Source organism: Nematolebias whitei, chromosome 4 (genome assembly GCF_014905685.2).
Source record: "Nematolebias whitei isolate Nwh7 chromosome 4, NemWhi1, whole genome shotgun sequence".
Lineage (NCBI taxonomy): Eukaryota > Metazoa > Chordata > Actinopteri > Cyprinodontiformes > Rivulidae > Nematolebias > Nematolebias whitei.
Window position 1 is genome coordinate 20207257 of NC_056501.1, and position 16107 is coordinate 20223363.

The 16107-nt window shown below is 38.5% G+C and overlaps 1 protein-coding gene across 1 annotated transcript in view; it reads left to right on the forward strand.

Moving 5' to 3' along the window:
* The window catches only part of LOC119408460 (protein diaphanous homolog 1), a 133947-nt gene that overhangs the window by 36020 nt on the left and 81820 nt on the right, over positions 1–16107 (forward strand). The window contains exons 12-18 of the mRNA XM_037675286.1: positions 941–1057; positions 4725–4840; positions 7192–7256; positions 8712–8891; positions 13249–13770; positions 15031–15145; positions 15287–15295. Coding sequence (XP_037531214.1) covers positions 941–1057; positions 4725–4840; positions 7192–7256; positions 8712–8891; positions 13249–13770; positions 15031–15145; positions 15287–15295 — 1124 coding nt within the window. The remainder of the gene's footprint in view (positions 1–940; positions 1058–4724; positions 4841–7191; positions 7257–8711; positions 8892–13248; positions 13771–15030; positions 15146–15286; positions 15296–16107) is intronic.

Consider the following 16107-nt stretch of genomic DNA (forward strand, 5'->3'; position numbering starts at 1 on the left):
CTCATTCATTAGAATCAGCTCTCTAACTTGTAGAAATATTTGTATTGACTGAATCTTTAAAACTGTTGAGAGTCTTGAACTACAATTTGCACCTTTTCTCCTTGTGTAATTTCTCAGCTGTCAGTTTATTCTAAATCAGTCATAAAAAATATATGTTCCTTTTTGTGATGATAATCTTTCTGGTTCTATCGTTATTGTCACTTTCCAATCATGTAAACGGCATTTAATTTAATTAATATCAGCATGTCACCTTTAGTGATAAAAAGACAACAAATCCTCCGATCTGCTGTAAAGCAACTTCAAATTGTCTTAATCTTTAGATGCAGTTTAAATAGAAAAACAGAAACTTGTCTTTAGTCTGTTTGTATATGAGGATTCATGTTGCTACCATGTCAGTCCAGGACAGATATGTGTGGATTAATCTCTTCAAAAAGCTGAATTTTATGTATTTATGCCCCATAATAATAACATGGTCAGGATAAGAGGATGAGTTTCATCACACAATAGGTCCTCTTGTCAGTTTTTTTTAAGATGTTAAAAATTGTGTTTTTTAAAGTAATTTATCTTCTCAAAAATCATCTGATTGTTCTATTATTTTCTGCTTTTGATGTGCAGTTATAATGTTCAACACCAGGTGTCTCCCAGGCGTTGCCACTGACCGCACAGCCTGCTCATTCAATAAATCCAATAAAGTGTTACAGTGGTTTATATTGGTTGTAAAACACAAATATACACGTTTGGTGGAATTCAAGATGATAATGATGAACACTATATCTTTGCTGTGTTTCATGTATGCTTCACTGTAAGCCTTTGGTCCAGTGACAGTCTTTAGTGTGCAGATATGGAGGTAATTTTTTTTTTTGTATACAGATGTTGTGTATATAATGTTTTTACTTGTCTGTTGGTTTGGTTAATTCAACCTTAACTGGATTTGCTTCACCGATGTGAGGGAAGTGTTTGACATTTTGGCAAACACAGTGAAAGACTCCAAAGCTGAAATCCACTTCATGTCTTTGATGCAGCACCTGCTACTGATCCGTAATGATTATTTGGCCAGGTACAACACGCACACACGCACACACGCACACACACACACACACACACACACATACTGACACTCACATATTCATCTGCTCACACATTTATATTTCACACAATATAATTTTCTATTTCACACATTTCTTTTATTATGATTATCAGTTTTAATTGACACTAAGTTTGACATTTAAGTATGGATGCTCCGATCAGGTTTTTTTCTACCCAGATACCAATTACTGATACCAATCACAGATACGGATCACATGGATTGGCTGTAAATTTTTTGATTAAGTTAAGATGAGTTCTACTTGCTACGTGATCTGGAAAATCGGGACCATAAAATCACCTTAATTTGGACAAAAGCGTGTTTTTATTTACTTTTACAAGACAAAAAATAAAAATAAAAACTTGCAGACACAATACAGCAAGTATTCAGTCTAAAGGAAAACTGACAAACCACTTAAATGTACAGTACCTGCTATCAGTAACGCAAAATTTTAACAGATTGAAAACATTAAGGCTCTCAACAGGCTAAATAGTGCAGAAAGTAATAAATCTCAAAACATTGCTTATATATACCACTGGACTTCTGCAGGCTGCAAAGGTGATCGGTTTTTATGATCGGCACAGAAAGGCATTGATCGGTATCGGCCGATCACATACTCTTTAACGGAAACAGGCCAATCATGATTAGTGGCCGATCGATCGGAACATCTCTACTTTTAAGAGTTGCAGTATGTTAATTTAAATGTTTCCAAACTAATCTTACTTTTACCCAGTCCATGTGGAGTTTAAAAAGTGGAACAGCTTTATGTAGCTTATAACACTAATAATAATAACTTTTATTTATAATGCACTTTACATTCACAATGAATCTCAAAGTGCTACAAAGAGTGAACATCAGATAACATCTGGATAAAAGCAACCATAAAAGCAACCGAGAGGAGGAACAACCAGGAGGATAACACCTCAGAATGAACACATCAAAAACTTAAAATGCACAAAATGCAGATAAAATACTCAAATAATAACTATGGGTGAATAAAAAACAAAAGTACAGTGCAATCAATTAAAAAACTGGGTAAAAAGAAAGGTTTTAAGACCCGTTTTAAAACATGTCACGGTCTGTGGGGCCCTCCGATATGAAGGTAGGGTGTTCCACAGCCAAGGTTCATGTCCAGCAGTCAGTGTGCGAGAGGCAGGGGACACCCTGGACAGGGCTTCAGTCCATCACAGGGACACACAGAGACAAATGAGACAAACCATTCACTCTCTCTCTCACACCTTGGGACAATTTAGAGTTACCAATCAGCCTAATATGCATGTTTTTGGTTTGTGGAAGGAAACCAGAGTACCTGGAGAAAACTCACGCATGCACAGAGAGAACATGGAAACTCCACTCAGAAAGGTCACCGGCCGGGATTTGATCCAGCCACACGCTCCCTGAGAGGCAACAGCTCTACCAATTGAGCCACCGTTCTCTTAAAAAAAATAAAATAAAATAAAAAGATTTCCTTTATTAAAAAAAAAAAATCACAGTATTCTTGTCATTCATTTTATAAACACAAAAGGACCACAAGGTCAGTCATCACATTGTTAATAAATCACAATATTCATCGATGGACAAGATACACTCATGTGCTGCAGACATGATGTGATTAAAAACATTAATATAGCTGAGAAAAATGAACTTCACAAAGAGATACTTTTTCCTCTTACAATTCTCCTCACATCCTCCTTTCAGCCATTTCCTCCAGTTGCTATTTGTTTTCTAGAGCACCACTCTAAAGCAGTGAAATTAATAAATGCAAAGAAGTCCAGTTTCATTTTAATAGAATTGAACACCATCCACCCTTATCTGAAGAATATGCTAATTCTTCCTCTGCACCCTCCAGAGCCCTTAGTTTCAGCTGAAAGAAAAGGAGGCAAAAGAAAGGGAACAAGATGGACGTAAAACTGTTAGGTGTTGGACATTTTGCACACCTTTTTAGTTATGAACAACATAGATTTTTATTTAATAGCCAATATATACAAGAATTGGGCAACATTGTGGTTCAGTTGGTAGAGCCGTTGCCTCTCAATGAGAAGGTCGCTGGATCAAATCCCGGCCAGGGACCTTTCTGGGTGAAGTTTGCATGTTCTCCCCATGCATGTGTGGGTTTTCTCCGGGTACTCCGGTTTCCTCCCGCAGACCAAAAACATGCATGTTAAGCTGATTGGTAACTCTAAATTGTCCCTAGATGTGAGTGAGAGTGTGAATGGTTGGTTGTCTCATTTGTCTCTGTGTCCCTGTGATGGACTTGTGATCTGTCCAGGGTGTCCCCTGCCTCTCACACAGTGTTGGCTGGATATGGGCACCAGTGACCCTCATGATCCGCAAAGGAAGAAGTGGGTAAAGATTATGGATGGATGGACATGTATACAAAATGAGTTCAGCTGTTTAAATTGACGTGGCATAGCTTGTGCATTATTTATTTTCTTAATGTACATATCATAGTTGCTTTTTTACATTTTTGGAAATTTTAAGGATGAGTATGGCAAGGTTTCAAGAAGAACTAATCTTAGCTAAAGTTTTTTGTAGCATTCCTTCAGTCTTTTCCATCCTTTTCTTCCCTCCCATTTCCTCACAACAGATTCACAATAGACAACAGACATGGTGTATAATGGTGTCCAAAGACTGACAGACAGTAAGGGGAGGTGGAGATTGTGAGACAGTTAATGGAAATTGAAAGTTGAGGTAAATTGCTGCTTTAAAGCACCTACCAATTTTCTCCTTTCACTTTTAAGTAACTACTTAAACCTGAGAATTTAATAGATTAATATATAAAATATGGCCACACTTATTTATTTACTGTAATTATGGACTTGTTACATGGATTTTAGGAATACAAAGAGATTTACATGCCATAGTCTCCTCTCCCCCAGTTTTTTATTTTTATTTTAACAACTAATCAACTTTAATGTACCCCCAGGCGTACAAATGTTGTCTTCTTTTGGAATAGTTTTTTAAAAAATATATTGTGTTCAAGATTATAAATAATATCAGATGTAAAATTCAAGTTTTACCAAAAGTACACTAGATGTCTCTCTCGCTCCACGAATAAATCTTAGTCTTGGTGAGAGAAAAAAAAAAAAAGTAAAATCCCTGAAGTGTAGTGAAGAACTGAAAACCATATTAGACAAAAGCGAGTGAATAAGAAAGCAACCACAATAGGAAGTAGACAGATAAATAAAGTGTTGAGATTTTGATTCTGGCAGCAACTAATGGGGTCAGGGAATTAGACACCTCCAAAATTGAGTGTCTGTGAAGTTGGCTTGATCAGACATTTGGCGCTCGACACAAACCAGTGAGCTCTCACAGAAACAGTTGCACACAATCAATCTTTGTGACAAGAAACTCAAACTGCTCTCCTCGCACAGACAGCCAATTTCAGTTTCAAAGACAAAGTAGCAAGAGATTGGTGTTCACATATTTGTCTGAGGAGGCCAACAAAGTTGTTTTGAGTCGTAGTCTGACCTGCTACTCAAACGCTGTCAGATTTGTTATTGACTTGAGAGCTGATATTATTAAACACATGCATTTGCTTTTATTATGAAATATGCTATAAAGAGTCATATGCCATAATCTGCATTATAATCGTCTCTACCTGCCTTTTCATCGTTGTGCATCTCCTTCCTTCCTGCAGGCCTCAGTACTACAAGTTGATTGACGAGTGTATCGCTCAGATTGTGCTACATAAGAATGGAGCAGACCCTGACTTCAAATGCCGTCACCTCGAGTTGAACGTAGAAAGCTTGATAGGTGAGCTGTTGGATCATTTAGATTATTGAGAGATACCTTCTTGCTTTTCACCTGCTGCTATTCTTTAATGCACACTCAGGTTTTTAAGATCAATATGCATGCATGCATCTCAAACATACTTGGGTTTAAAACACGGGTAACATGACAAAAGTTTTGTTGAGAATTGGAACTGATGTTATTATTAGATGTTACTGATCACTGAGGGGAGGGCATTGTTGACACCACAAGGTGGAGCCAGAGAGGAGTACAAACTGAGTTTTTCTACAGGTTTTAACACAGTAGATCAATTGTGTAAAATACATTTTCCCAAAAGATTTTTCTTTTTCTCAAATGCAGCAATCCCCAAATCCTTTTGTACTTAGTTGGTACCTCTCACACTCTGATGGTGACTGTATTAATAAAACAAGCCAGCAGTGTCTGGATTCATTTGTCTGCAAGCATCTCAAGGTGCCTGTGACACGGAGAGGCAAGACACAATCCCTAGCAGCTACAGGCATGACACAGACTTTTCTACGGGAATCAAAGTATTAAGGCTGATTTATGGTCTGTCAGAGCTACTTTGTACGACATGCTGCCTTGAATGTTTATACCTGATTCGAATGGAAGTACTCGCAGATAAACAGCAAAGCATTTCCAGTGATGCAGGTGATGCTGTTATCATTAAATTAGGGGCATTAGGTCGCTTCAAGAAGAAATTCATATGGTTCCACTTGGTTTAACCAAATAAAATGCAACAAATAAGTTGAATAAATGGAAAAAAGAGGTGTTTAAAGCAGTTGACTGGGGTGGAAAATCTGGTTAGTCATGGTGTGAAGTGTTTATAAATGACAGATTGTCAGATTTGTTTTGAAAACGAGCAGAAATGGTTGTGCACAGACCTTAATCTGCCATCAAAAAGTGTTGGGAGAGGGGATTAAAGCCAAGTTTATTACCACCACTGATTCCTGTGATCTGTGCTTTGTCACCCTCCATTGAATATAAAATAGCATTGGACTTGTTTCTCATAAAAAATAAAAAATAAATCCTTAATAAAAAAAATCATTCAACACTTGTGTGCATGCAGATTTGCTGACTGGAGTGGCAGTCGTAAGTGAACCCTGACTGTCGTGAGCTGAACCCGAGCAGAACGCAGGTGCAGGGCATGTCTCGTGGGTTCAGTGCTCTTTATGGCAGGTCTCCGTTGCTCACTGCAGGAGCTCCTAATTGCACTGCTTCTAAATGCGTCCTGACGCGCGCAGGCAGGCTGCCCTCTTTTAAGCCTGTCAGAGTTATTATTGGTGGAAAGCAGCCCAATTCTGCCCTGCATGCATTATTTAGTGTTTTTCTTTGAACTCTGAAATTCAGCACAGTTCTCTCTGCATTCTGTCTCTCTTAGTGCTCTCTATTCAGAGTTTGTCCCATTTAGCCCCAGCCTCCATGGCAGACCCGCCCCCAACTCCAAATCCATTACACAGCCACATAAACATGTACACAAATATGCACTGAAATTTCATGTGGCTTGGTATATTGCTATGAAGTTCTTGAATCAGACACAAACGTTCTTCGCATTTTCATTTAGCACAAAAGGCTTTCTTTTTTCCCCTCTATAATGTCTAAAACTCTAAATTTATACTTCATCTTTTCACAGTCTGCACGGTTCACTTTCAACTTGCCTGTACAAATACTGTTATATCTTTTTTTTTTTATTATTATTTTAGCTTCTCACAACCTTCTATTTTTGCTATCTGCTTCAATACTTTACCCCTCCTGGGCATCATAAGCTCTCTTTGATCTAGTGACATTGTGGCATTCATCTTCATATTAATTAGCTCTATCGCTGCACATGCTTGGTAAGCCCCTCAGCGCTGAGCCACCTGTTGACCCTGCAATTATTCACTAAAAGTATCCTGTTGGTCATTCTGTGTCCTTCCCGCCCTGTCCTCTGCTGAGCAAAATATCTGATAATACAAAAACTCCCAGACGAGATTTATCTTGCATAAAGGGAGACTGGTGTGCTGCTGCCTCTGTCACAAATGCCTGTAGTCAAACAAAGGTGTGTGTACTGAAGGCTTAAAAGGTAATGATATGTAGAAGCAGCAAGCAACACAAAGCATATCTGCTTGTAATGAGATGGATCTGGAATCACCTCATAGATCCTGACTGCGAGTGGTGTGATAAGGCAGAAAAACAGGAAGACAGATGCATCGGTTTGTATATTTATGTGGAGACACATAACATGCCAGACTATAAAATACAATGGCTTTGTGGCTAGACATGTGCAGGCGTGTTGTCAAAACGCTTATCTTATCTATAACCACTCTTCCGCTTTCCTTTTTTTTTCTTTTTTCTTTTTTCTCTGTTTTTGTGTATAGACAATATGGTGAATCAAACCAAAGTGGAAATCAGTGAGACAAAAGCCACTGAGCTGGAGAAAAAGGTAAAATATGCACACAAATCTTTAATAGAAACTAATCAATGTTTTCACACAGACTATTTTACAAAAAAAAAAACTATCAGATCAGTATCATCAGTCCTAAACTCCTGCTATTGTAATTAAATTCTGATTGATCTTTGCCAGGATGTAAGAAATCAGAAAGAGAAAAGAAGAAAGTTTGCCAAAAATTGAGCATCCCCACATTTGAAAGGCACCAGGCAGACAAGCGCTCACACAAACACACAAGGGGGTAAATGCTTTGATTGTCGTGTGCTGCTAGCCTGATGTTTCCATCCCTGTGACAGGATAATTGGAAGGAAGCAGCTGAAAACTCGCCTTCATTCTTGCATGCATTAAGATACGCGGTTTCATGTGGGATCATATCCATCGAACTGACACACATCCACACAGCCACTCTCTCCATGAAGACACTCAAATTCATTTTTTATGGACCACACACATCATTTTGTTAGTTGTGCATGATGGGATAATTGCAAGCAGTCCCTTTGGCAGGAATTAAGGATAAGGCTGTCAGGCTGCTGACAGCGAGAGTAACAGATCCGCTTTCTGCAAATTAGACAGCCATGCGTGTCTGTGTGTTCATGTATTCATCCCTTTTTTAATACTTACTCTGTTTGTCAGGAGTCTTTAAGAATGTGTAGTAAGTGCGAAAATTAAAATTCAAGTAAAATGTTTCTCTCATTAAGGTTGAAGGTTTTAAAGAAGAATTGAAAAGTGAGCTCATACAAAAGCAATGAAGCGTCTTCAGTTTATAACTGACACTAATTTGCAGTGTAAATTATACAGTAAAACACAAAGCAGACTGCTAGAAAAATGGTTTCAACAGGTCTTTGAGGTATGAAGGCTGCTGCCTCTTCAAGGATGCTGAAAGCTTGTGCATTCAAGCACACGTTCCCCCTCACATTTCATTATAGGACACCTAATGTTCGCTGCTTCTTCCACATCCATTTAATGAAATGTTAGCAAATTTATATCAACTTTAAAAACGAGACTTTAATGTTAATATGAAGGGATTGTCCCTTAATATTTATGCAACCTTTTATAGAAGTAGGTTTTCCTGCAAAATCCTCATCAATAAAATCATTTTGCAGTTTTATTATTCTGGCTAATAACCTAACATAACCTGTAATATTTGAATAATTTACAAAGGAAACTTGTTTAAAACAAATTGTATACCAAGGATGTACCAAACCAGTGGGATATTGCTGAATATGTATTACATTCAAACACAGAATTACCACTTTAATGGTGTCTGTGCAGCCCAGGGATTAATATGACCTTTTTCTGAGAGTCCTTGAGAACTCTGAGAAAACAGTCCATTGCTTTTCAGATGACTCCTCTTGAAATGAACTGGAAAAATGAGCTCTACTTTTCACTTTTGAAGAATACTCAAGGCAGTGTCCTCCTCTAACTATGACTTAAATCTCTTTATATCAGCTGGATGCAGAGTTGATGGCACGCCACGAGTTGCAGGTGGAGCTGAAGAAACTGGAGGGTGATTATGAACAGAAGCTGCTGGACCTCAGCCAGGAGAAAGAACAGCTGGCCACTTCCAAGCAGGAGCGAGAAAAGGAAAATCAGGCACTACAGCAAGATCTAAGCTCATTGCAGAAACAGGTACACTGAAGTAAAACATTTTCTATTGTCTTCAATTTAATCTAATTATAAGCTGCTTTTATTTTATTGAGTGCGTTCACATCAAAACTGCTCAATGTAAAAAAAAAAAATTAAAAATCTGTCTTCTAGAAATGTTCATCTTAAGTTAACCATCTTGGGTTAATCTAATTCAGTATATGATTTATTATTGCACTACATTTTCCGTGTTAAAGAACTAAACATTTAGAGCAGTACCAAAGTGACTGAGTTAAATCATTGAATACAAGTTGTTTAATGTCCTAGAAACCCAAATCTAAAATTACAACCACAAGAAAGCTCCAAGAAACAATGTTTCAAGGCATAACACCAAAAAGTTGTCTGACATCATTTCATACTCGGAAAGACGGAAACCCCCTGGTTGTTTATAATTTAGCCAAGCAATACTTAAAAAGAAGGAACAAAACTAAAACAGATATTGTGAATAGAAGCTGAATCCTGTAGAGATTAGGAATGTCTATAAATAATAGAAAGTGGGAGAATCAGAGTGACTCAAGTGAGAAGAAAGAAGAAACTGGACTCAGGACAACCACATTTTTAAGGCCAAGACACACACCCCGTTAGTGTGTACACTCGTGGCAAAGATGAGGATTGTTTAGCTGTCAGTGTCCTGCTGACACACCAGCTGGACTCTGCCTCACAGTGACAAACAAACACACCAAGTGACCCAGAACCGTCTGCCTCTGTGCATGTGTGCCCATAACCTTATGAAGACATTTCTGTGTGTGCCTGTCAGTTGAACAGCTACATCACTTGCAATATGAGCATCATCCACAGTGGCTGATGCCAGCAGAGTCAACTTCTAAACACACAAAGGCTCTAAACAAACACACACCGTTGTCCAAAGCATCAAACGCATCACGAGCCAGGCATCAAACGAACTTCTCATACAAAGATGGCTCACTTTCTATGTTTGAGGCACTGCCGATGGAAGATTTCTTCACATGTAGAGATCTGTGTCCCAGTGTATGATGCCGTGCCCATTTCTTCATCTGCTGCCGCACTAAGAAAGCCTGCCTCGAAGGCTCCATTTGTCTGTTACTGTCTTCTTTTCAGTCTGGGAAAACAACACAATTTGTCACGCTGCTGCATGTAGACGCCACACACACACTTTTTTTTTCACTTGACATACTTAAGAGCAAAGAAAATAGTCTACTCGATACATATTCACTTTTCATTGTCTATATCTTTCAAATGCTGATCTGTTTCGATTAACTTGTGATTTTGAATAACTTGGGCAGTTTTCTTTAAAAGTTAGCACCTATTGATGTCAAATCAATATTTCAGAATGAAAATGAGAAATTCCTTTCACAATAACTTGTAAAACAAAAGTTTGTCTTCCTCTTTTAAAACTTCTTTTGAATTCCTCTGTGGACTTAATTCCCTTCTGCTATGATTTCCACTGTGTGCTCTGCCCTGCATTCTCTCCCCATCTCTTCCAAAGCTCAGTCTTTTCATGGCTTTAATCACTCTTCCTCTTTTGTTTTGTTTTTCATTTTCTTCTGTTGGCATCTGTTTTTATTGGAAGTGATATTTACCAAGTGTTATGAAAAGAGTCAAAGAATGCAGATTATACAATAAACTTATTCATTTTTTTGTTTGTTTGTTTGTTTTTTATGTAGGGCCATACAAAACTTTAGTTGTAGCCTATTACTTAAAAAAAGAGACAATCAACATAATAAGACCCCAGCCTGTGTGTCACTCTTAAACCAGGTTTGATTAAATACACTAAGCAACGTCTAAAAACGTTTGTCAGTTGTTGCCTGTTCGTAAGATTTGGAGATAACCGTAGGCTCAAATAAGGTTGTAGATCAAACGCTTGAAATTTTGACTTTTATTTTATAATCATGGTATGCGAGGTTTTGCATCAAACCAGGCTTGGAGAATGCACAAGTCTACTCGAGTAGACTACTAGACAAGTGGCAGAATGTTAAAGTAATTTGGATTGAAGCTGCAGTGATTATATGATTATAACGAAGAAACTTGTTTTCTTTGACCAATTTTTTTTTTTTACTTTTTCAGACTTTATTCCCATTAAATAAAAACATAAGCTGTTGGTTGTGCAAATGACTCGGTAACCCAGTCAGTCACTGCTTGTTTATCAGGGATGCAAACCTGTCTTTCTTTTCAAGGTAAAGTGAAACAACTGTTTACAACAAGCTACAGGCGTCGGCACATCAGTAGGTGCATAACAGCAAACTGCAGGCTTGCTACAGAAGATAATATTCCAATTACGTAAATAACCAACATCGGCCTGTCAGGCTCTGTGTTACTTTACAAATAGCAGAACAGCAGAGAAGTAATATTCTGTACAATATGCACAATTACTTTATAATTCTAAATGCATTTGCATCTGCTGCTGTAGTTCAGTTTCTGTCTGCCACTTGTGTGTATCTTGTGGAGCTTATAGGAAAATACCTTTTCCTTATACCTCAAAATGGGAAACACCTTGTTCCTAAGATACCCCACATACGTCACCCAAACAAAAAACAGTTTCTTAAACGATACATTTCTGCTCTCTGATGAACAGCACTTGTACTATATGTGAAGAACTGCCTACATGTCGTTAAACAAGCTGCTCATAGGGAATTGTCAATAATGTTCTCCACAATCTGTTTAAAAACACTTAATTTTAAACAAACTGACATTATATTTAAAATTTAATCCCAATATTATGATTAAAATAAAATAAAAAAATGTGTTGAATCATTATTGTAGTGAGACACGTGAGGTACGTGTCACTTGTTGTATGACAAATATATGGATATATATTTATGCATACTTTTCACGAGTTCTTCATTTTTCTGACTGTAAATGTCGTGCATTGAATTTAACAGAAATGTGAACGAGAGACGTTATTTATCTTTGACCCATCAAATGAATGGAATCATTTATTTTCAAAATCAAAGTTTAACATCAAACATTTACATTAATTTGGCAAAATATGAAAATAATAACAGACAGTTTCACAGAAAATGAACTTCAAATCACTCGGCGGTGATTTGAGGACTTTGCTTAAGATATTTCTAAAATATCTGTACTGATTTATGAGAGAGAGGTGGGTTTTAGAGTGAAAGGAGATTATCTTACAGAGAACTGTGTGAGGGAAGTTTAATCTGTTTAACCAGAAATTGCACGCTTCGTCAGATCCTCAGCTTCTCACGGTACACTTGGTCAAAATAGAACCATCTACCTGTTGACGATGAATCAGCGCTGGATGTAGTTCCTTTCTGACTCGTTTCAGCGTCTCCGTCGAGAGCTACCAAACCTTCAGAAAGTCGTGCGTTGATTAGCTCAAAACAGAATTATAATCCCAAACGTTCCTGGTTCTTCATAACTCCAAACTCTTCATAACCGGCTGCACTCTCAATCTGCTCATTCTGTTGGACTATCGGACCTGTTGTCAGCTCTCATTCCAACATCTCTCAGAACTCTCATTCTCTTGGAATTCTGGAATCCATAATTCTCTATTCCTTCTCTTTTCGAATCTTCTCCTACTTGAACTGAGAAGTTGCCACATTTTATTTGGGTCGACTTCCTGTTCAATTTAGAGCTTTCTGATTCGTGGAAGGACCAGAAAGAGGAGTGGATTTGTGACGTAAGATGTTATCATAAGTCAAGGATTGTTTACAACATACAGAAAAGATTATTTCAGCAACAGCAGACTTCGTGGAGTCTCACACTTTGTAATCTTTTCAAATAGTAAAACATGACATTTTTCTCGGTAAACATTTTAGTTGACCGAAAACCAACCTTTAACATACTTACGACAGCTTGCTCATTTCAGACATAAAATCAAGAAAGGCATATTCAGGTGATTTCTTCTCTGAATGAGGAACAAAAATCATTACTTACTGTTTATGTAAAATAAAAATTAGTAGTTCTTTTCAACCTGTAAAGCATTGAGTGAACTAACACAATTTGATTATCAAAACATTTGTAAGACAGTAATGATTATAAAGAATTGTCTTTTCTGCTTGATTAATTCAAGAAAGAAAGTTCATCAGATGGTTCAGACTTATTCAGATCAATGAAAATAACAGTCTCTGTCCATCTGGTAGATTGAATTAAAAACGGTTTGAATAGAAGCTCATCACAAAATTGTGTACATTCTGTCCTGAGTGCACAATAAAACTGTCACAGATTTAAAACCAAATAACTGTCAACATGCTTGTTTATGTGCTCCTTATTTACATAGTTTTATTAAAATAAAAATAATTACAAGTAAATGCATATATACATTAAATACATACATTTTATACAACCTAACTTAATGGTTAAATAGTGTTAATGACAGAATTATAACTTTGTTTTCCTGCAGATTGAAAAGCTCTCAAAAGATCTGGAGGAGGCCAAAACTAAAGTTGTTACAGTTACTGTTCCTGTGCCAACGCCTGGTTTTCCCCCTCCACCGCCTGCCCCTCCCTTGCCTGGTCAGAATGCAGGTATGCCCCCTCCACCCCCACCCCCACCCTTACCTGGCATGGGGTCATTACCTTTTCCCCAGCCTCCACCCCCTCCTCCTTTACCAGGTCAAACCGGTGTTCCTCCCCCTCCTCCTCCACCTCCTTTACCTGGCATGCCAGGCCCTCCCCCACCCCCACCTCTTCCTGGCATGCCAGGACCACCACCACCCCCACCCTTGCCAGGTATGGGACCTCCACCGCCACCACCTCCGCCTGGTGTTCCAGGTATTCCTCCTCCACCACCTGGCCCAGGTATACCCCCACCTCCACCAATGGGCGTTTGGATTGCCCCTGCACCACCTGCACTACCGTTTGGACTCCAACCTAAAAAGGACTACAAGCCTGAGGTCCCAATGAAGAAAGCAAACTGGAGCAAGGTGAGGCCTGATGCAGATGATGAACAAATATGAAAATGATCACCTGACGTTAAAAATGGCCCTTGTGACTCAGATGTTTAACTGTTAGACTTGGGTGTAATCTGCCTCGAAAACAAAAGTCATTTAAGTTATGGAATGAGTTTGTTATTAGCTGCTTTATCACTCTGGCTGCCTTTGTAAACTTAATTTTCTCATTTTATTGTGCCAAGGCGATCTGAAAGAGCTCAGCGTGTTTTTATCTGTACATCAGTTTGAGAGAATTGAGAAACCAAGCTTTGACCGTGAGATTTTTACCTAAAGTGACTTGCATGCATACGTGTATCTCATGACTATGTGCTTCATGTTCTTCTACGCCTTCTCATCTGTGATGGTTAAAACATCAAAACGCCCTTCTGTCTTTCTTTAGCCTAAAGCTACTGTTTAATGGCTAAAGCAGACTTCATCAGCATTTAGCTTCTACCTCTCTCGCTCGCTCTTTGTTGGGATGGTGCGAGGGTTTGACGAGGATGTCACAGAAATTGCGGTTTAATAAGCCTTCTTCTTTTAGCTGCACCACTGAAAGATAATTAAATTGCTGCTAGAAAGGATGGTATTCTTTTGTAATTTAAATTAACTTTTTTTTTCAGCTTTGGCCTCATCCTTTTTTTGCATGCACTCTTGCTTTTTTTTTGGGGGGGGGAGCTCATTCCCAGATCACATTTCTTTTCCTTACTCTGTCTTTTCTATCCTACACCCATCCCCGAGGCTTTGTCCACAATGAAAGGCCTGATATCTATAAATTTTCTACCACTGCTTTCTCACTTGTTCTGGGTTTTCTTTTCTCTCATTCTTTCCCCTTGATGAGAACATTCAGAAAGCGGGAACAACAATATGGAACGTTAATTGTAACTTATATGGGTGCATACAAATAAGGGGTAAAGAAAAGAGTAAAGAAGGGAGAAAAATATATTTTTCTCAAAATTGAGCTCAAGTTTCTTGGTGGCAAAAGTGTGCAACAATTAGAGCAAATGACTACATGCATCTTCCTCTTTGTGTTCTTCCTTCATCATCTTCCACTCTCATCATACCTCTGCCAGTTTCTTTTGTTCTATTGACTTCTTTTTCTGCTTCTCATTGTTTGCCAGGTGCACAGATAACCATTTTGGAACAACTGAGTCTGTTTGATGAAACAATTATATAAAAGATGTGATTCACTTCACTCTTCATTTTGTCCCCCTCTGCCTCCCCCTTTCTGTGCATACTGACCTTTATCTGTCTTAGATTGAACCAGAGGATCTCAATGAGAACAGTTTCTGGATCAAAGCCAATGAGGACAAGTTTCAAAACAATGAACTCTTTGCTAAACTCACCTTTACGTTTTCCTCTCAAACAAAGAGTAAGTGCGTAGCTTATGTATTGCAGTGTCTTTTTTTTTTTTTAAATTGCATTTCACAATAATGACACTTTCTATGGCTCTTTTGCATTTCTACCCTCTTTTCTGGATGCCTGTTTCAACTCTTTTCTTCACATCCTTCAGGCAGCAAAGGTAAGAATATTGCTAGTTTTTCTATTTTTGACACAATATCCGCAGTCCTCGTTTTTGTCGCCTTGAAACAAACACTACGCATTTACATCATTCAGAGAGAGTGACAGAACAGAATTTCACACAAGTTCATGAATAATCCACTCACACCTGGCAGTTATTCATCTCAATGTGCAGAGACAGAACACTCATCAGCGGGCGAGATAGATTGGGGCTTGGGAATGTTGTGGGAGACAGACAAAAGAGAAGATGGTGTAGGAAGGGATAAGAAGAAGGTCACTGATGTTCTTTGACTAGCCACCAGCTGTCGTGGCACAAAGCGCTGACACATGGATGTACACACAGACTGACAAACACACACACACAAACCTGTCCACTCCGATCACCTTGTCCCAGTGTCACTGAGCCTTCTGCTCCAACTCCTCCATATTCAAATTATATTTAGGACAGCGGGAACTTCCAGACACTGTGTTTGGGTGTGTGTGATTTCATCTGACCTTCAGTCTCTGTACACCACACACACAGACACACACACAGACACACACACACACACGCGCGCGCGTGCTGTCCTTTTCAGGTCATATACATAAACAGGCACACATAGCTTAAGCTAGCTTTTGATGTCTGTTAAATGTCAGGGTTGGCAGCTGTCCCATCTGCATTCACCTGTATATCAAATCCCAGTGTCTGCCTGCTACTCCATAATTTGACATCCCTCCCCATACTCCTTTTGGCCCATGCACCCATGAATCCTCTTTTTATTGGCAGAGACAGCCGCCTGTTCTCTATGATGTCTAATAACCTTTTCTGAGCGC